The 22,372-nt window shown below is 39.1% G+C and overlaps 2 protein-coding genes across 3 annotated transcripts in view; one reads left to right on the forward strand and one right to left on the reverse strand.

The window, feature by feature from the left end:
• Nucleotides 1-7,709, reverse strand: part of LOC136147908 (alcohol dehydrogenase 1-like) — a 195,885-nt gene extending 188,176 nt beyond the window's left edge. For both annotated transcript variants that reach the window (XR_010659408.1, XR_010659409.1), the window contains exons 1-2: nucleotides 7,266-7,709; nucleotides 6,900-7,054 (exon numbers count right to left, since the gene is read on the reverse strand). The gene's annotated coding sequence lies outside the window, so the exon portion shown is untranslated. The remainder of the gene's footprint in view (nucleotides 1-6,899; nucleotides 7,055-7,265) is intronic.
• A 90-nt stretch (nucleotides 7,710-7,799) lies between these two features.
• LOC136147838 (alcohol dehydrogenase class-3) lies at nucleotides 7,800-22,258 on the forward strand. The gene is made up of 9 exons (XM_065907170.1): nucleotides 7,800-7,933; nucleotides 10,468-10,569; nucleotides 12,116-12,257; nucleotides 12,774-12,861; nucleotides 18,242-18,461; nucleotides 18,611-18,871; nucleotides 19,616-19,751; nucleotides 21,696-21,834; nucleotides 21,973-22,258. Exons 1-9 carry the CDS (start codon nucleotides 7,922-7,924, stop codon nucleotides 21,995-21,997), a joined length of 1,125 nt encoding a protein of 374 aa, XP_065763242.1. The 5' UTR covers nucleotides 7,800-7,921; the 3' UTR covers nucleotides 21,998-22,258.
• The last annotated feature ends 114 nt before the right edge of the window (nucleotides 22,259-22,372 follow it).

Genomic DNA, 22,372 nt, shown 5'->3' on the forward strand with positions numbered 1-22,372 from the left:
ATTATTCTTTTTATGGATCATGCCTTTGGTATTTTAAAAGTCATCACAATAACCAAGGTCATCTAGATTTTCTCCTATGTTATCTTCTAGGACTTTTACAGTTTTGCATTTTACATTAAGGTCTACGATCTATTATGGGTTTTACTTTTTGTGACATTTGCGTCTAGTTTCATTTTTTTTTTTTTTGCATGTGAATGGCCAGTTGTTACAGCTACTACTTTTTTACCAAAAGACTACATTTTACCAAAAAGACTACATTTTCTCCAATGAATTTTCTTAGTTATGTTGTCAAACATCATTGAGTATATTTATATGGGTCTGTGTCTGGGCTCTCTATTGTGTTCCACTGATCTATTTGTGTACTCTTTTGCCAATAACCACACTGTCTTGATTATTATAGCTTTATAGTAGATCTTGAGGTTGGGTAGTGTCAATCCTCCAACTTTCCTCTTTTCCTTCAATATTGAGTTGACTATTCTGGGTCTTTTGCCTCTTCATATAAACTTCAGAGTCAGTTTGTCAACAGCACAAAAATAACTGCTGACACTTTGTAACACCATACGCAAAATAAACTCAAAATGAATTAAAGATCTAAATGCAAGACCAGAAACTATACAATTCCTAGAGGAAAACATAGGCAAAATACTCTGAGATAAATCACAGCAAGATCCTCTATGACCCACCTCCTAGAGTAATGGAAATAAAAGCAAAAATAAACAAATAGGACTTAATTAAACTTAAAAGCTTTTGCACAACGATGGAAACTACAACCAAGGTGAAAAGACAGCCTTTAGAATGGGAGAAAATAATAGCAAATGAAACAACTGACAAAGAATTAATCTCCAAAATATACAAGCAGTTCATGCAGCTCAATACCAGAAAAATAAACAACCCAATCAAAAAATGGGCCAAAGAACTAGACATTTCTCCAAAGAAGACATACAAATGGCTAACAAACACATGAGAAGATGCTCAGCATCACTTGTTATCAGAGAAATGCAAAGCAAAACCACAACGAGGTACGCGGGTTCAGAATGGCTGCCATCAAAAAGTCTACAAACAATAAAAGCTGGAGAGGGTGTGGAGAAAAGGGAACCCTCTTACACTGCTGGTGGTAATGCAAACTAGTACAGCCACTATGGAAAAGAGTGTGGAGATTCCTTAAAAAACTGGAAATAGAACTGCCATATGACCCACTGCTGGGCATACACATGGAGGAAACCAGAACTGAGAGAGACAGGTGTACCTCAGTGTTCATTGTAACACTGTTTACAATAGCTAGAACACAGAAGCAACCTAGATGTCCATTGGCAGACAAATGGATAAGGAAGTTGTGGTACATATATACAATGAAATATTATTCAGCTATTAAAAAGAACACATTTGAGTGAGTTCTAATGAGGTGGAGGAAACTGGAGCCTATTTTACAGAGTGAAGTCAGAAAGAAAAACACCAAAACAGAATATTAATGCACATATATGGAATTTATAAAGAAGGTAACAACAACTCTATATGTAAGACAGGAAAAGAGACACAGATGTAAAGAACAGACTTTTGGACTCTGAGGGAGAAGGTGAGGGTGGAGTGATTTGAGAGAATAGCATTGAAACATATATATTACCATATGTGAAACAGATCACCAGTCCAAGTTCAATGCATGACACAGGGCACTCAAAGCTGGTGCACTGGGACAACCCAGAGGGATGGGATGGGGAGGGAAGTGGGAGCGGGTTTTGGGACAGGGGGACACATACCCATGGCTGATTCATGTCAATGTATGGCAAAAACCACCACAATATTGTAAAATAATTAACCTCCAATTAAAACTAATTTAAAAAATAATAATTTGCTGAGATTTTGTTAGAATTGTGTTTGTTGAATCTATAAATCAAGAGAGGGAGAAATGGCATCTTGACAGTATCAAGTCTTCCTATCTGTGATCATGGAATATCTCTCCATTTATTTCATTCTTGCTTCTTTCTTCAGATTTTTGCAGTTTTTCTTCACAGGTTTTATACATACCTTACTAAACTTAAACCCAAGTATTTCATTTTCCCCATACTAATGTAAATTGTATTGTTTTTAATTTCCAATTCCATTGTTCTTTGCTGGCATATAGGAAAGTCTGGTATATAGGAAAGCAATTGACTCTTGTGTACCACCTGTATCCTTCAACTTTGCTATAGTCATTAATTAGTTCCACGAGTTTTTTGAGAATTCTTACAAATGAGGTCATGAAGAGTCAGATACAACTTAAGTGACTGAACAACAACAACAGATTTTCTTTAAAGTCATATCATCTGTGAACAAAGACAACTTTATTTCTTCCTTGCCAATCAGTATATCTTTTATTGTCTTGTCTTACTGCATTAACGAGGATTTCCAGTGTAGTATTGAGAAAGAGTGGCCAGAGAGGATATCCTTGCCTGGTGCCTGATTTTAATAGGAAAGCTTCTACTTTCTCATCATCAAGTATATTGTTAGCTGTAGATTTGCTGTAGATATTCTTTATCCAGTTGAGAATGTTCCCCTCTACTCCTAGAGTTGTCATCATGAATGGGTGTTGGATTTTGTCAAATGCTTTTTCTGCATCTATTAATATGATCACAGGAGTTTTCTTCTTTAGCCTGTTAATGACTGTGGATCACAATAAACTGTGGAAAATTCTGAAAGAGATGGGAATACCAGACCACCTGACCTGCCTCTTGAGAAACCTGTATGTAGGTCAGGAAGCAACAGTTAGAACCGGACATGGAACAACAGACAGGTTCCAGATAGGAAAAGGAGTACGTCAAGGCTGTATATAGTCACCCTGCTTGTTTAACTTATATGCAGAGTATATCATGAGAAACGCGGGGCTGGATGAAGCACAAGCTAGAATCAAGATTGCTGGAAGAAATATCAATAACCTCAGATATGCAGATGACACCACCCTTACGGCAGAAAGTGAAGAAGAACTAAAGAGCCTCTTGATGAAAGTGAAAGAGGAGAGTGAAAAAGTTGGCTTAAAGCTCAACATTCAGAAAACTAAGATCATGGCATCTGGTCCCATCACTTCACGGCAAATAGATGGGGAAACAGTGGAAACAGTGGCTGACTTTATTTTGGGGGGCTCCAAAATCACTGCAGATGGTGACTGCAGCCATGAAATTAAAAGACACTTGTTCCTTGGAAGAAAAGTTATGCCCAACCTAGACAGCATATTAAAAAGCAGAGACATTACTTTGTCAACAAAAGTCTGTCTAGTCAAGGCTATGGTTTTTCTATTAGTTATGTACGTATGTGAGAGTTGAATTGATGTTTTTGAACTGTGGTGTTGGAGAAGACTCTTGAGAGTCCCTTGGACTGCAAGGAGATCCAACCAGTCCATCCTAAAGGAGATCAGTCCTGGGTGTTCACTGGAAGGACTGATGTTTAAGCTGAAACTCCAATCCTTTGGTCACCTGATGCGAAGAACTGACTCATTTGAAAACACCCTGATGCTGGGAAATATTGAGGGCGGGAAGAGAAGGGGATGACAGAGGATGAGATGGTTGGATGGCATCACCGACTTAAAGGACATGAGTTTGGGTAAACTCCAAGAGTTGGTGATGGACAGAGAGGCCTGGCATGCTGCGGTTCATGGGGTCGCAAAGAATCGGACACAACTGAGTGACTGAACTGAACTGTTAATGAAATGAATTACATTAGTTGATTTTCAAATGTTGAACAAAGCTGCATACCTGAGATATATCCCACTTGATTGTGCCATTTAAGTCTTTTTTTCATTAATTACTGGATTCAATATAATATTTTCCTAAGGATTTTTACATGTAGGTTCATGAGAGATATTGGTCTCTAGTTTTCTTTTCTTGTAATGGCTATGTCTGGTTTGGGTATTAGGGTAATGTCAGCTTCACAGAATGAATTAGTAAGTATCAATCTTCCTCTGTGTGTCTCTCTCTCTGGAAAAGACTATAGATAATTGGTATACTTTCTTTCTTAAATAATTGGTAGAATTCACCAGTGAACCCCTCTGAGCCTGGTGCTGTTTGGGAAGGTTATTAATTATTGATTTGATTTCTTTAAGATATAGGCCAAGCCAAATGTTCTATTTCTTCTTGTGTGAGTTTTGGATGGATTGCCTTTCAAGGAATTGGCCATTTAATCTAGGTTGTAAAATTTGTGGGCATAGAGTTATTCATAGTATTATTTATTATCCTATGGATGTCCATAGAGATCATGATGTCCCTTTTTTATTTCTGAAATTGGTAATTTGTGTGCCTCCCTTTCATTCTTTTTATAAATTTAATGTTTTGACTGTGTCATGCAGCTTGCAGGATCTTAGTTCTCCAACCAGGGATTGAACCTGGAATCACAGTAGTGAAAAGTGCTGAAGTTTTAACCACTGGACTGCCAGCAAATTCCCCTCTACTCTAAACTGTATTATTTCTTTTCTTCTGCTTACTTTGGATTTAATGTGATCTTTTTACTTTCCTAAGATAGAAGATTAAATGATTAATTTCAGATCTTTCTTCTTTTCCAATGCCTGCATTCAATGTCACAAATTTTCCCACAAGCACTGCTTTCACTACATTACACAAATTTTAAGTTGTATTTTCATTTTCATTAAGTTCAAAATATTTTTCAATTCCTCTTAAGAGTTCTTCTTTGACCCATGTGTTATTTAGAAGTATATGGTTTAATCTCATGTATTTGTAGATTTTCTAGCTACTTTTAATTCCATTGTGGTCAGAGAACATGCTTTGCAAGATTTTTATTCTTTTAAACTTATTAAGATGTGTTTTATGGCCCAGAAGGTAGTTTATCTCAGTGAATGTTCCATGTGATAGTGAGACAAAAATGTAGTCTGCTGTGCTGAATGAAATAGTCCACTGATGTCAATTATGTCCAGGTGATTGATGGTGCTGTTGAGTTCAACCATGTCCTGATTTTCTACCTGCTGGATCTATCCATTTCTGATAGAGGGATGTTGAAGCCTCCAACTGTACTAGTGGATTTATATATTTCTCCTTAAAGTTCTATCAGTTTTTGCCTCATGTACTATGAAGCTCTGTTGCTAGACACATACACATTAAGGATTGTTATGCCTCCTTGGACAACTGACCTCTTGACCATGCAACACCTCTCTTTATACCTCATATTTATTGCTTTGAATCTGCCACCTGAAATTAATATAGCTATTCTAACTTTATTTCCAGTAGTGTTAGCTTACCTTTCTCCATCCTTTTACTTTTAATTTATAGGTACCTCTCTATTTAAAGTGGGTTTTTTGGGGAATTCACTGACAATCCAATGGTTACAACTCCATGCTTTCACTGCTGAGGGACCAGGTTCAATTCTTGTTCAGGGAACTAAAATCCCACACTTTGTGCAGCGTGGCCAAATGAAATTCTTTTTAAAAAAACTAAAGCAGACTTTTAAAATACAACATATATTTGATACTTGTTTTTAGATTCACAATGACAATTTCTATCTTTTAATTGGTGCATTTAGACCATGGACATTTTAAATGATTATCGATACACTGAAATTACTATCTATTGTATTTGTTACTGTTTTCCATTAATATTGGTCACCCTTCTCTGTTACCATTTTTGCCTTCTCTTCCTTTTTGGTGTCAACCCAATACATGATTCCATTTTCCCTTCTTTCTTAGTATATCAATTGTACTTTAAAAAAAAAAAATAATGTTTGCCCTAGAATTTGCAATATATATTTATTACAACTAATCCAAGTACACTTTCAAATAGTACTATACTGCTTCACTGGCAGTACTAACACCTTACAAAAACAATGTAATCCTCATTCCTCTCTCTAATCCCTTGTGTCATTGTGGTCATCCATTTCAGTTATACATACTTATAATCATGAAGTATTTTTTCTATTATTTTTTAATAATACTGTTTCGAATATTTTTATTTTGAATGAAACTGTTATCTGCTATGTTCTCTGCTAAATCAATAAAGAAAAATAAAAGTTTTTATTTTACTATCACTTATTCATTCCCTATTGCCCTTCTTTATTTGGATGAGTTTCTGACCTGACTCACTTTCCTTCTCTCTGACGAATTTCTTTTAACATTTCTTGCAAGGCATGTCTTCTGGTAACAAATTTCATCAATGTTTATATAAGAAAGTCTTTATCTCTCATTAACTTCTAAAGGATAAAGTCACAGAACACAGAATTCTAGATTGGAAGGTTTTTTTCTCAACACATATGTTTCATTCCACTATATTTTTGCTTAGATGATTTTTGAGGGGAAACTGGATGTAATTTTTACCTTTGCTCCTCTTTTCATAAGATGTTTTCTTTCCTTCTGGCTTCTTTCAAGATTTTTTTCCTTTATCTTTGATTTTCTGTAGTTTGAATATATTATGCCTAAGTGTATTTTTGTTTGTTTGGTTTTGTTTTGTCTTTTGGCATTAGGCTCCCTGGTGTTCCCTGAGCTTCTTTAATCTGTGATTCAGTATTTAACATTGACTTGAGGAACTTCTCAAGTCTTGAGTTTACCAGAAGCCATCCTGATTCACAATCTAGAAGTTGTCTCTATATAAATAGAAGTTAAAGCCATGGTAAAGATAAGTGGGTGATGTGAAACATTTTGGACATATGTGTGAGAGCACCAACACTTAAGCTGCATACTGAGAAGGAGCCATTAAAATGCCATTAAAAAAAAGACAGAGAGCAGCAAGAAGAGAGTGGTCTGTCCAAAAAAGCCATTCTAATAAAATTCAGCATCCCTAACAGAGTTTAAAAGTAAACTAGCAAATAATCCATCCTCCCTCTCTCTATACTCTGCTCCAATCTAAAAACACATCAACTGCATCCATGTCCCAGAGATTTTTCACTGCCCCCTTCTCCATGTCCTATGAACCACCACTATAAATCCTACTCACCCTTCAGCAGCAGCTGGAATAGGAGCCTGGAGTAAACTGAAGAATGTTGCCCACCATCCAGTTCTACAAGGCCTGCGTTATTAGCCACAGCAATCACTGACCCGCAGTACACACTGAGAGGAATTCCGGGAAAAGATCAAGAGGCACTCTGTGCTCTGGCAAAATAGGCGAAATAGGCCCTTAGATACTTAGAAATATTTCAAGAGAAACATTTTTAGAACCTAGATTCTCACATCCTCCCATATTTAGAAAAAACACAAAACTCATTTAGATATCTGTTCCTCAGGACTAGCAATAATCCTCCAGGAGATGTACTTGATTTCAACTCCGCACCCCAAAATCACATGTATACTAGACTTGCCCCACCTTTTCAGAATAGCTCTTCAGGGATATCTGAGAGGCTGTCTCTAGGCCACAGTCCTCAGTAAGGCACTGAAGAAACTCAACTCACAGGTCTTCCTTTGTGCTATTTTTTTTTTTTTCCAAGTTGACACTAGGACTTTTCCCAATAAGCCCCCGTTTGGGGGGTGTCCTTTATCCTTCTCAAAGCTCTGTGATGGAGACTCCTGCAGAGCTGTATCTCACTCATTTTGAGCCCTTTCAAGACGTGCCCTCAAGGTGTGTAGAAGGTGCAGTCCTCTTACGGTTTCTCACGTACTTCCAGTGAAATACCTGGTTCCTCGCCTCCACATCTCTCCTTTATAAGCTTTATCTACGCTGCCTGGGCTACAGTTACACGGGGAAACCCTCATCTGACATATTTTACAGATTGTTTTACGTTGCTCACTGAGCGTCCGCCGCCGCTTTCCAGCCTACTGGAAACCCAACTTCTCGCGAGACCACCTGGTATCAACTAGCGCTCCGGCCTTGCCAGGCCTCAAGCCCCACCCGCCACGTTCCAGCCCCCGCAACCCCCGCCTCCACGCTCGCCCCGGCGCAGGCGGACGCATGCCCCGCCCACATCCGCGACCCTGCAGGGCTGTTTCCAGGCGTCTGCTTCACGTTGACTGCAGTCTGAGGGAATGGCGAACCAGGTATAATCAGCTGTTACGCAGGCTGAGTCCTAGGAAGGAAGGGAGGGAGGGAAAGCATGGAGCTGAATCTGGCCGCTGGCTTGAGGGGAGTGGGGGGCGCGCGGGGCCTGGCCCGGAGTCTGACTCTGGCTGGTGGAGCTGAAACGCGGCCTTGGAGAGCTAGCTGCTCAGCGGGGAGGGAGGGAGGAAACTTTGTTTCGGCTCCTTTCGTGGGCGGGTTCTGCTGCTTCGGGGGCAGCCGAAGCGGGATGGGGGTGGGGAGAACCCAAGAGTGGGGGCGGGGTGGGATCGGTATCCTGGTATTTGGGAGGTGGTTTAAGAGTCCCCGCGCTTTGCGTACGGAAAGGTACATCACTTGCTGTGGATTATACTTACAGGTAGCAAAGCTGCAGCCGGAGCCCGTGCTCCTAACCCCTAGGTTGTGTTCACCATAGTAGTTCCTAATTGAACTATTACTCTGCCTCCTAGGACTGTACTTTTGGAAGGCTCCGTAACGTTTTGGAGCACCTGGGCACCAGACCTTTATACACACCCTACTTTAATCCTTTTGTAACACCTATGCAAGATAGTACCCCATTTTAGATAAAAATCTTGAGAGTTACAGGTTAGTCGCGATTAGTGGTCACACTAAGGATAGTGCCGGGGTTGCACCCTGTGCAACAGGCTGTTAAAAGTTCCTGAAATACACATTAGCCAGTAAAGGCAGAAATATGCGTGTAACAGGATTAATCTAACGTCACTGTTTGTTTTAATGCTTTACAAAGTTAAGAAATGTTCTTGAAAGATTTGAACTTGAATAGAAATGATAAAATCTAAACGATCTTTAAGATTTAACAAGTTGGCAGCTGTTTTTCCTGTGATAGTTGAGAGGTTGAAGCAGGGCAGTCGCCTGCGGATTTAGAGTGAGGCTTTGTTTTGTTTAGAATTGTTATTGAAAGGAAAACGTTAAACTTTCAGATGTGCTTTAAAAGGGGGGAGGAGGGATTTAAAGCTTAGATTATGAATGAATTATTTATTCTTGTCGCTTCAGATCTCTAGAATATGTGATTTCATTGTTAGTATTTTGAATTTTACCTTTGGAGTTTGGGATTTATGGTACATTGAGGTGAAAAAAGTTTCTAATGCCGCGTATAAATTTTTATCAGCATTTAATATCTACATTTTAATTTTAAAAGTGATTATTTCCAGCCTCATAAGTTTATGCAAGCCTCTCATCCTCCTGCATAGTTCAGCTCTTCTTTTCCTCCACTCTTTGTTCTCTTGCTGCTAATGGCTACTAACTTATTTCTGCAAAGCTGCACCTTGTCAGGGACTGTATCAGGGGCTTCATTTTCATATCCACAGCTCACAATCATTCTATATGTAGATATTTTATCTTTATGTCACTATTCCTCATCTTTCATCCCAGTTAAAAGTGACACTTCCCCAAACCCACCAACCAAAGTTACACTGTTACACTTTCTCCACATTTTGCATTCTGTAGCACTTTGTGCCTCTACCTTTAAATCACACATTTTGTAATTATTGGCTTTCAAGTCTACTATAAACTCAGCACGACCTTTATTCCATAAACATGTTTCATAATCATTCTGTGAGCTAATCAAAACCTTCCTCATTATACTTGGTTCTCTGGTAAAGGAGAAGTATACCAACTGTAATCTCTAAAGTGCACTATACTATAGAAATACAATATGAGTCATGTATATAATTTGAATTTTTCTATTAGCCACATTAAAATGGCAATAAGTTGGATTAAAATTTAACCCAGTATATTCAAAATACCATCTCAACATGTAATCAGTATTTTTTTAATGGTGACTCTTCAAAACCTGGGATTATTTTACAGGTACAGCTTATCTCGGTTCAAACTGGCCGTTTTTCAGGTGCTCAAGAGCCACATGTGACAGGTGGCTATTGCATTGCATAGCACAATTGAAAGGGATAGATGCAGGGTTTTTTTTAGATTCCCCATTCTGATTCTCTTCCTTTTACCACTTCCCACTGTGCAGTTTTACGGTAAACCAGTGTTACTTACACCAGCCTGAGCAAAAAAATTTCATAGGGCACATCTTAAGCATTCAGCGCCCTTGGGCCCTATACCAGACTGCTGAATCAGATTCTCTTGGAACTGTATTCTTAACCTTCTCCTGCTTATGCGTTATAGAGGGTCATTAAATATTTGATGAATGAAACTTTTTTTTGATCATGCAGCTTGCAGGGATCTGAGTTTTCCCCTCCCTCGCCCCCACCACCAGGAACCCAGGCCCCAGCAGTGAAAGTGCTGAGTCCTAATCACTGGACTACCAGGGAATTCCCGAATGAAACTTCCACATGTGGTCATCTCAATGAAAGTTTTTTAATGAGTACTATTTATATAAAGTATAAACACATGCCAGGCAATTCTCGATATCACTTGGAGTTGTGTCATTGTGAATCTGTGATATACTTTCTAAGATTAGTGTTCATCATCATCTGAATTAAGTAGCTGTGGTTAGTTAGGAGGATAAACATCTTGCTCTGTTTTCCCGTTGCAGGTTATCAAGTGCAAGGCTGCAGTTGCCTGGGAGGCTGGGAAGCCTCTCTCTATAGAGGAGGTAGAGGTGGCACCCCCAAAGGCTCATGAAGTTCGAATTAAGGTAATGAAACATCTAAGGCACTGGAAGAGAAGGCGTACAATTAGGTCTCTGGGTAGCTGAGTCCTCTGAGGTCTTCAGAGGAGAACTCCCCAAGGACAGTGTCAAGGAGAAGGGCCTGAGAGTCATCCAGCCTTGGAATCCCAGCTCGGTCCATCCCTCTCACCTCTGCAGTGCTCCTCTTCTCTTTTTAGCTTTGGTGTTGCACTGAACAGCCTCCATGGATCAATGGATCAGTGCAATTGATCTTCTGTAGCCTGGGTTTAGGGTGACTTTATAGGATGTTCCCCTTTCTGCTGATCCCGTAACTTAAGATGTACTCTTTAAGATTCTTTGGATTATTGGAAGGAACTTCAAATAAGATTTGGGAACAGGTTCCTAACTGACTGGATCAACAAGCAAGTGAAGCAGGCTTGCTTAGAGAGCTTTAAAATGTGCTGACCTTTGCAGACAAGTCCAAGGTTCAGGGGATTCATTATTCCAGCATCTCTTAATCTCTGCTGTGTCAGAGAAAGTGAAGTTACCCCTGGAGAGAAGCATATTGCACAAGGCAGCCAACTGGATACTCTGGCATTCTACTCTGTACTTGTGATGTAAAATCAGTGCTTTAAAGTAATGACCATTGAGTAAAATGAACCTTCTAGAAAAAAAATAGCCATTTTTTGCTGTGAATTGGAGTATCCTTCCCCCATCCCACCTCCAGTTCTCATGCTTCCAGGGATCACATTTAACAAGTCGAGAAGCCAGGGCCAAATAACTTTTTCAGATTCTTTTAACCCAGGCCCAGGAATCTGAAATCTTTATAGAAATCAACCTGATGGTGATTTTGCTACTAAAGAAAAAGTTGATCCTGAATGTGCTAATATGAACTATACAAGGCTACTGGTCTTCCCTGGGAAACTGCTAACAAACAGCTAAGAATGTTACATTGTAATCGGGTTTAAATGTGAGAAGCAGAAAAATGGACACTCTCAAGACTTTTCCTTTCTGTGCTTTTGGCAGTTTGAAAAGAAAAGAGATACTTGAAAGTCAGAAAAATTGGGATAAAGGGCTTATTTGAGCAGAAATTCTGTATGGCTGCTAAAGAGGGAGTTGATTTCAATAAAGGCTCTTGAGTTTTGCCACAGACCAAGCAAGCTGGCATATGTCTTTTTTAGAAATCTCATTCCCCAACAGTCAGGAGGAGGCCAGCAGTGAGATGGGCTCTACCTGCTTTTGCACACAGGTGGTGTTCCTCTCCACACCCGCAGAAAGCACCATGCCCATAACATGCCCTGGTTTACCTTCTCCTGCTAACATGTGTTGAAAAGAATAGATACACTATGTTTCATTGCCTATATGTTTATGTACCACTAAGAAAATGCTGCCAATTCCAGTTGTTAAGATGCCATCGGTGATGAGCACATGCTGATTTTAGAGAGGTTATATGAAAGAAATGTACCTTCTAATCAATAAAATATGCTGTTAAGTAAAAATGTCTCTCCTTTGACCTATGTGTCACTCTGAATTGCATGTGCATACACTTAGACGCTATTTAATATCCTGTTAGATTATTGCCACTGCAGTCTGCCACACTGATGCCTATACACTGAGTGGGGCTGATCCTGAAGGGAATTATCCAGTGATCTTGGGACATGAAGGTGCTGGAATTGTGGAGAGTGTTGGTGAAGGAGTTACAAAGCTGAAGGCAGGTAAGGAGGGTATTTGAACCACTTGTTTTACAGTTTTGACTTATTTTTGTAGGAAATTATATTTCTAATAAACTATACATTGTTTATTTGTGAATAAGTTACCACCTAAGTAAGTTGTCAAGACTGATTTTATTCCTCATCTGGAAAACACAAATATTTGAGAGCTTTTTCCTTTCTGACTATGAGACTGCCACTTATCTGACATGGTTTTTACCCAATTAAGCAAGAATTTTTAAAGATGCATCAAGTCAATTTAATGAAGCACATGACCTCCTTGTTCTCCACTTACTGTTTTAAAAGTTTCATTTGGATAAAAATTTGAAGCTTGTTTTTTTTTTTTCCCTGCACAGTCAGGCAGTGTCTGAATGATGTTATGTAGGTAAAGTTTTAGAGCTTAAAGTTGTTAACCTGCAAAGCTGTGTGAGTTGACAAGAATGGGAATTTGTAGGGGCTGAGGTATTTGTTTAGAATCAGGTGCTACCAATTCAGGATAGTGTCCTTGCGTTTGTTTTCTAGGTGATACTGTCATCCCACTTTACATCCCCCAGTGTGGAGAATGCAAATTTTGTCTGAATCCTAAAACAAACCTTTGCCAGAAGATAAGGTTAGTATTTTTTTTATTTTATACTTAAAATAAGAGGTAATATTAATCATGATAAGTAATTATGTGGCAATTTATACAGAGCATTCTATGTGCATTATTTCATTCTGTCTTTATGGCAACCTGACATTATCACTGGTATCACTGTATTTTCATAGATGAGAAAATTTAGACTTGGAAGTTAAGTGGTGTGCTCAGCATCATCTGCTGTTAGGAGAGAGAAAACAATTTTCTGAACCCATTCTCTTTCCATAAAACTAGGCTAAATTTGCCAAAATGGGTAGTAAGGAGGGACATGGTTATGAAATTGAATGAAGGCATTTTTATGAGCCATTTTATTGTCCATGAAACCAAAGTAATAAAACTTAGCTCATAAGGTTTTGGGAAGACTCCAAGAGATAACATAACCCTTTGACAAAGAAAAGGTGGTTATTTTATTGTAGCAAGGTAACACACTTAAAGAACTTCTTTGAGGCATTTAAGATCTTGTGTCTATTTCCCCCCTTTTGCTCCTTTTTTGTCACTGAAGTAGAACATACATATAATGAAGTAATTAAAGTGTACAAATACTAAGTGTACAGCTCCATGAATTTTTATGCCTATACACACCTAATAGTTACAACTTTCACTGAGATCAAGATAAAAAACCCTTCCAGCTGCCCACAAAGTTCTTCAAGTCCCTTACAAGTCAACACCTACCTCCCTCAAATGTAACCACTATTGTTATTTTTCACTGTAAAAATTCATATAAACAGAATTATGCCGTATGTGCTCTTTGCCTGGTTTCTTTCATTCATAATCTCTGTTGTGGCCACGCTACTGTATTCCTCTGATTCTCTTTTGTTTCATTCTAAATATCTCTGTTTACCCTTTCTCCTGTTCATGGACAATTTACATTGCTCCCCAGTTTGACCCTGCTATGGTTAGTACCACTTGGAGCATCCATTTGTGTCTCTTGATGGATATCTTGATGGACATTTATGCAACTTCCTCTTGGGTATTTCCCTAAGATTGAAGTTGCTGAGTCATGGGATATACTCCCACCCAGCAGTATTTGGGAGATCTGTTTGTTTTTGCATTGTTTTCTAAAGCCATTGACAAAATTAGTTTCTTTTTTTGGAAAACAAAATTGCATTTATTTTATCACATAAACACAGTTACAAAACTAGAATCAAAACAATAAAAATATAGTCATTTTAAAAGGGAATTCCAAACACTATCTGAAAGACTTCTGAAATACCAAGTAGAGTAATGGTTATAGGCTTTTTTGTGGCTGTAAGCTTTTAGAAGGACAAGTTCTTTCAAAGCTTAGAATATATCCCATATCACCTTTTGTTCATGAGCATCTTCTGAGAGCAGAGCAGTTTCTGACATTGAGAGCTAAGCAAATTTAACTTGCTCTCATAAAGACATAAAGGTTATTGGGTAGAGCTTTGTCACCTGTTTGTTTCTGGTCGTATTTCTGTTTCTCTCAAAGGAAATGTTCTTGAATCCACAGACAGTTGACTTTTTCTCCATCTATATATATTTTATTTATTCATATATATTCCAAAGGGTTTGTGCAAGAGTGTACATCAAGTTCTAGTGTTCATTTTTATTAAAAGTAACATAGTTATTAAGCACTGTGTGCCAGGCACAATGCTAATGCTTATATAACCTCTCATTTGATTTTACCAATCTCTAAGAAAGATGGTTTCTCTGATTTTCTAATGATGAAATGAAGGCACAGAAGTTAACTCACTTGACAAGGGCCACATGGGATTTGAACACAAGTGTGTGTGACCCTCTTGAACTAACACCAAACAAAGATGTCCTGTTCATTATAGGGGACTGGAATGCAAAAGTAGGGAATCAAGAAATACCTGGAGTAACAGGCAAGTTTGGCCTTGGAGTACAGGATGAAACAGCAAAAACAAGATTGGGAGCTAACCGTGGCACAGACCATGAACTCCTTATTGCCAAATTCAGGCTTAAATTGAAGAAACTACGGAAAACCACTAGACCATTCAGATATGACCTAAATCAAATCCCTTTATGATTATACAGGGCAAGGGAGAAATAGATTCAAGGGATTAGATCTGATAGGGTGCCTGAAAAACTATAGACATAGGTGCGTGACACTGTACAGGAGACAGGGATCAAGACCATCCCCAAGGAAAAGAAATGCAAAAAGGCAAAATGTTGTCTGAGGAGGCCTTACAAATAGCTGTGAATAGAAGAGAAGCAAAAAGCAAAGGAGAAAAGGAAAGATATATATACCATATATATATAGTATATATACACACTATTTGAATGCAGAGTTCCAAGGAATAGCAAGAAGAAATAACAAGAAATAAAAAGCCTTCCTCAGTGATTAGTGCAAAGAAATACAAGAAAACAATAGAATGGGAAAGACTAGAGATCTCTTCAAGAAAATTAGAGATATCAAGGAAACATTTCATGCAAAGATGGGCTCAGTAAAGGACAGAAATGGTATGGACCTAATAGAAGCAGAAGACATTAAGAAGAGGTGGCAAGAATACACAGAAGAACTATACAAAACAGATCTTCACAACTCAGATAATTATGATGATGTATCACTCACCTAGAGCCAGACATCCTGGAATACAAAGTCAAGTGAGCCTTAGGAAGCATCACTATGAACAAAGCTAGTGGAGATGATGGAATTCCAGTTGAGCTGTTTCAAATTCTAAAAGATGATGCTGTGAAAGTGCTGCACTCAATATGCCAGCAAATTTGGAAAACTCAGCAGTGGCCACAGGACTGGAAAAGGTCAGTTTTCATACCAATCCCAAAGAAAGGCAATGCCAAAGAATGCTCAAACGATCGCACAGTTGTACTCATCTCACACACTAGTAAAGTAATGCTCAAAATTCTCCAAGCCAGGCTTCAACAGAATGTGAACCATGAACTTCCAGATGTTCAAGCTGGATTTAGAAAGGGCAGAGGAACCAGAGATCAAATTGCCAACATCCGCTGGATCATCAAAAAAGCAAGAGAGTTCCAGAAAAACATCTACTTCTGCTTCATTGACTATGCCAAAGCCTTTGACTGTGTGGATCACAACAAACTGTGGAAAATTCTAAAAGATGGGAATACGAGACCGCCTGACCTGCCTCTTGAGAAATCTGTATGCAGGTCAAGAAGCAACAGTTAGAACTGGCCATGGAACAACATACTGGTTCCAAATAGGAAAAGGAGTACGTCAAGGCTGTATATTGTCACCCTGCTTGTTTAACTTACATGCAGAGTACATCATGAGAAACGCTGGGCTGGATGAAGCACAAGCTGGAATCAAGATTGCTGGGAGAAATATCAGTAACCTCAGATATGCAGATGACACCACTCTTATGGCAGAAAGTGAAGAAGAACTAAAGAGCCTTTTGATGAAAGTGAAAGAGGAGAGTGAAAAAGTTGGCTTAAAGCTCAACATTCAGAAAACTAAGATCATGGCATCTGGTCCCATCACTTCATGGCAAATAGATGGGGAAACAGTGAGAGACTTTATTTCTTTGGGCTCCAAAATCACTGCAGATGGTGACTGCAGCCATGAAATTAAAAGACGCTTACTCCTTGGAAGAAAAGTTATGACCAACCTAGACAACATTAAGAAGCAGAGATATTACTTTGCCAACAAAGGTCCGTCTAGTCAAGGCTATGGTTTTTCCAGTAATGATGTATGGATGTGAGAGTTGGACTAAAGAAAGGTGAGCACCAAAGAATTGATGGTTTTGAACTGTGGTGTTGAAGAAGACTCTTGAGAGTCCCTTGGACTGCAAAAAGATCCAACCAGTCCATCCTAAAGGAAATCAATCCTAATATTCATTGGAAGGACTGATGCTGAAGGTGAAACGACAATATTTTGGCCACCTGATGTGAAGAACTGACTCATTTGAAAAGACCCTGATGCTGGGAAGGACTGAAAGCAGGAGAAGAAGGGGATAACAGAGGGTGAGGTGGTTGGATGGCATCACCGACTCAATGGACATGAATTTGAGTAATCTCCGGGAGTTGTTGATGGCCAGGGAGGCCTGGCGTGTTGCAGTCCATGGGGTCTCAAAGAGTTGGACGCAACTGAGCGACTGAACTGATTGACTGTGTCTGCCTTTAGGGCCCATATTCCTAAGGAAGATGTGACATCAACCATTTAGAATATCAAAAATAATTTTGAAACCATTGCAAGAGAGAAGATAACTTGAATCTATGGGGACTATTACACTTTTGAAATAGGCCTCCTAAGAAATCTGAATTAACCAGTTTGGACATCTGCTTTTATCTGCTGATATAGTTCAGTCACTTAATCGTGTCCGACTCTTTGCGACCCCATGAACCACAGCACGCCAGGCCTCACTGTCCATCACCAACTCCCGGAGTCCACCCAAACCCATGTCCATTGAGTCGGTGATGCCATCCAACCACCTTATCCTCTGTCATCCCCTTCTCCTCCTGCCCCCAATCCCTCCCAGCATCAGGGTCTTTTCAAATGAGTCAGCTGTTTGCATCAGGTGGCCAAAGGATTGGAGTTTCAGCTTCAACATCAGTCCTTCCAGTGAACACCCAGGACTGATCTCCTTTAGGATGGATTGGTTGGATCTCCTTGCAGTCCAAGGGACTCTCAAGAGTCTCCAACACCACAGTTCAAAAGCATCAATTCTTCTGCGCTCAGCTTTCTTTATAGTCCAACTCTCACATCCATACATCATTACTGGAAAAATCATAGCCTTGACTAGACGGACCTTTGTTGACAAAGTAATGTCTCTACCTTTTTTTTTTTTTCCCCCACTTATTTTTATTAGTTGGCGGCTAATTACTTTACAGTACTGTAGTGGTTTTTGCCATACATCGACATGAATCAGCCACAGGCGCACATGTGTTCCCCATTCAGAACCCCCCTCCCACCTTCCTCCCCATCCGACCCCCCAGGGTTATCCCATTGCACCAGCCCTGAGCACGCTGTCTCATGCATGGAACCTGGACTGGCAATCCACTTCACATGATAATATACACATTTCAACGCTACTCTCTCAAATCATCCCACCCTCGCCTTCTCCCACAGAGTCCAAAAGACTGTTCTTTACATCTTTGTCTCTTTTGCTGTCTCACATATAGGGTCACATGGTGGAATTTTTAAATCATTTCATGTGATCCATAAGTTGTACCTGTTAAAATTATTTCAGTACTCTTGACAGGTAATCTGGAAGGATATTGAATATTGGAAAAGATTCGTAAGATTATAATTCTTTTAAAAGTTTTCCTAATCAGGCATTGGTGAAAGGTGGTAAATTGATTAATAAATACATTAGAAATTAGAGTTTTGGTCTTAGCACAGTCTTCTAACTATTTACTGGTCATCATTTTAAAACATTGATTTCTTTTTTTTTAGAGTCACTCAAGGAAAAGGATTAATGCCAGATGGCACTAGCAGATTCACTTGTAAAGGAAAGACAATTTTACATTACATGGGAACCAGCACGTTTTCTGAATACACAGTTGTGGCTGACATTTCTGTTGCTAAAATTGATCCTTTAGCACCTCTGGATAAAGTATGCCTTCTGGGTTGTGGCATTTCAACTGGTTATGGTGCTGCTTTGAACGCTGCCAAGGTAAGTGTTGGCCTGGGTTTTAGCTTCCACCTTCTCCCTTCATATGGCAAAGCTTTGCTGAAATAGTGAATTTGGCCCAACCTGTAAGAAACCTGATGATTTCGCTGATTCTTGTGAATGAGGACCTTATAGGCTGTTTTTAATGTCAGGTGGAGCCCGGCTCTACGTGTGCTATCTTTGGCCTGGGAGGAGTTGGGCTGGCAGTTATCATGGGCTGTAAGGTGGCCGGTGCAACCCGGATCATTGGTGTGGACATCAATAAGGACAAATTCACGAGAGCCAAGGAGTTTGGGGCCTCTGAGTGTATTAGCCCCCAGGACTTCAGTAAACCGATCCAGGAAGTGCTCATTGAAATGACTGATGGGGGAGTCGACTATTCCTTTGAGTGTATTGGTAATGTGAAAGTCATGGTGAGTATGCCTGGTTTCATTCCGTGTGCTTGTGTGTGTGTGTAACTGCCTTTTTAAATGTAATTTCCTTTATTAAGATAAAAAATTGAGTTTTTTTGCAAAGGAGAAGTCTTAAATTCTCAGATAAGAATGGTTGCTGAAATAAGGGGAAAATAACTACTGAACTATACAAGGGAAAGATGAAGGAAAATGTTTCTTTACCTTTCAGTCTATGTTAAATCTTAAAGTGCATTTCATTAAATGAAAAGCAAAATGATGCAGTTAGAGAGAACATGGGTTTTGGAATTAGATATATATCCACATAGTAACTCAGTAACCTTGAACAACTACTTAACTTCTTTAAATCTGTTTCCTCAAGTGTAAAATGCAGATAGTAATCAGGCATAGGTATTGTAGGCATGTACTTGACAGAGTAGACACTCAGCAGGATTATTACTGTTACTTCTCTGCTGCTGCTTTTATTATGGTCTTTAGGATTTCGTGCTAAGACTTAACTTTTTAAAGTCAACAACAAATAAAAGCTTTAAATTCTTTCAATTTGTGTTAATATTTAGCCAAGTTAGCAAATTCTTTTAAAAGTACCTGTTGAAGTTGTTCAATAAAGTTAAACAACTTAATAAACACTTTGATCATTTTGTTGCCATTTTTCTAAAGAAACTCTGTACCACTACTCTGTCCCCCAGAAGTTTCTGGGGAAGTAGACATTCTTAGCAAAATGCACTGACTTCTGTGGTTTGCCTGCAGAGAGCCGCGCTGGAGGCCTGCCACAAAGGCTGGGGCACCAGCGTGGTAGTGGGAGTAGCTGCCTCTGGTGAAGAAATCGCCACTCGTCCGTTCCAGCTAGTCACTGGCCGCACGTGGAAAGGCACTGCCTTTGGAGGTAATTTGATAGATGAGGACATTTTCTTCTGTTATTTTCTTCAGCAGAATTGTAATCCCAATGAGTACTAACCCTGGGGACTAGGGAGGTGCTCAGCTTCTTCTGAAACACAAGGCTACTTTTTATACACTGAAAAAAAAAAAACTAATATTCCATTAATGAAATAGCTGGGACTAGGTCAGAAGCTGGATACAGGATAAGCCAGGCCAGCCACCTTGTGTCATCTGATAGACTTATATAAGTTAATGGCATTTTTTTACTCATTTTCCCAGAGAGTGCAGTGATCCCTGGATGTGATCATGCTTCTCTCTAAACAGTGCTGATTTCAGCAGTAACCAGTCTGAGTAAAACATTAAGTTAGACAGAGCCTTATAACAAAATGGAAAAGCTGCCAAACTGATCATTTTTCCCTTGAGTGATCCTCAGAGTATGTGGTTACTTGGGGTTGCCAACTGCCAGGAGAGTGCTAAGAAACAGTTTCTATCTTTCTTAGGGTTGCTCAGCTGGGGAAGAGAAGAGACATCAAAACATGCTTATATATCCCAACTATTGTGAATGAAGTAAATCTTAAGTTTTTAATAGATTTTTAAAATATATTTATATCCTTACCATTCTCCTAAGGAAAAAGTATTACATAGCATGACTTTCAAATGAAACAGTCTGCGTCTAACAAAGTGTCTTATTCCTTGCCTCATATCATGCCACATTTTTTTTCAAGGCCAGAAGATTGGGAAAGTATGAAAAATGAGGGGTTTGGCCAAAGTTTTCCTTCTTTATACTACACAGTTTGTCAAGGAAAATGTCAAGCTGACTAAACCCTCTTTCCAGAGTCCTAGACACTAGTATGCCCCACCTGAGTGTATTAGAACAGACTTGTAGAGCCACACATGCAGCTCAGGGGCATCCGCTGAGGGTCCAGAGCTCTATTTGAGAATGTTCTAAAAATGTCTGGGAGACTGAGCCAGGGGGGTTGGAAGTCACTTCTAACTGAAGCCTCACCCAAGCACATGCTTGTGGGGAAATAAGCTGGAGCCTTGGGGCCCGTGGGTGTTGCTAACACATGACTCACAATGTAAATAGAGGTTTTGATGTAGGGAATAGCGGTGGCTGTAGTTGTCTCAGTTACCAGGAGATTTAAATGGGGGGGGGGGGGGTGGAAAGCATCAGTTTGTAATGAAAAGGTCATCTGTCGAGGATGTAAGGAGGGAGATTTGGAAAGGGGTCAGAAAGATTCCCTGGAGAAGGAAATGGCCACCCACTCCAGTATTCTTGCCTGGAGAACCCCATGAACAGAGGAGCCTGGTGGGCAGCAGTCCATGGGTTCACAGAGCTGGACACAACTGAAGCAACTTAGCACACACACAAAGGAAGCTTGAAATATAGTCCAAAGAAACCCTAGTTTAAAAAATGTGAAAGCTTATTGGTACATTTACAGCTTCTTTTAATACAAGTGAAAAATTGGAGGATCTGGCTTTGTTTAAAATCTTAACATGTAAGTAAAGATCTTCTACTTTGCTTTTCGGCTCACAGTTTTTTTATTCTGAGATGTTATCCTTATTGTTGAAATTAAAAGCATAGAAATAGTCATGTATCACATCAATTTTTTTCTTCCTTGAATTTCATGATTATAGAAATTTTACTCTTGTGGATTTAAATAAACTTGTTTTGAGATTTCTAGAGTTCTGTCCTGTATAGTTTTAAAATCTCTATTAAGATTTAATGAGATTTTAGTAAATCTTAACACAGAAAAAGTGCTCAAAAGGCATCTGCTTTTTTAACTATAAAGATGTGTATTAAATTCTTCCTCCTCTCTAGGTTGATTTTGAAGTTTTTCATACCTCTTAAATTCATTCTTTTAGATGATGTCTTTGTCACCTACTAAGTAACATTACTATATAGAGATTTGTTGGAAAAAGTAATGAATAAATGTATGATTTCCTTTAGGATGGAAGAGTGTAGAAAGTGTCCCAAAGTTGGTGTCTGAATATATGTCCAGAAAGATAAAAGTTGATGAGTTTGTGACTCACAGTCTGCCTTTTGACCAAATTAATGAAGCCTTTGATCTGATGCATGCAGGAAAGAGGTAAGCTTTCTCTTTAGCTGTGTAGTATAGACTGTGGTAATGATTTGGGGCTTATGGAGGGAGAAATATTAAAAAAAAAAAAGTTTTAGTGGTGTTAAATGATTCTGAACCTTTATTTATTGTTTTCTTCTCTTACAGCATCCGAACTGTTGTAAAGCTTTAAGTTCAAAAGAGGAGAATTTTTCCATCCTTGTAACTAAGTCTTGGAGCAGCCACACAAGCAGAAAGGAGCTCTTTCAAGTTCACAACTTCTTAGATCTTCATTAACCTGCTCTAAGCAATAATGTTTTGTGTGTAAATTCCTACATATCTAATCAAGGATAAGTCTAATACTGTCATAAATCTGTTTTCTGGTCTCTTCTTCACATAAATGATTGCTAGCTCATTAAGGAATATTTCTAATGTAATAAAAGGAATGCCTGTATATGTGTGGGAGTTGTCAGCTGTTTTATGCTGAATTCATTCTCATGATTGCTCTGTTATCTTCATTCTTTAAAGGAAAGATGAAGGAGGCAAGGCAGTGGTGAGTGTATGCCGC

This window comes from Muntiacus reevesi, chromosome 16, assembly GCF_963930625.1.
Source record: "Muntiacus reevesi chromosome 16, mMunRee1.1, whole genome shotgun sequence".
NCBI lineage: Eukaryota > Metazoa > Chordata > Mammalia > Artiodactyla > Cervidae > Muntiacus > Muntiacus reevesi.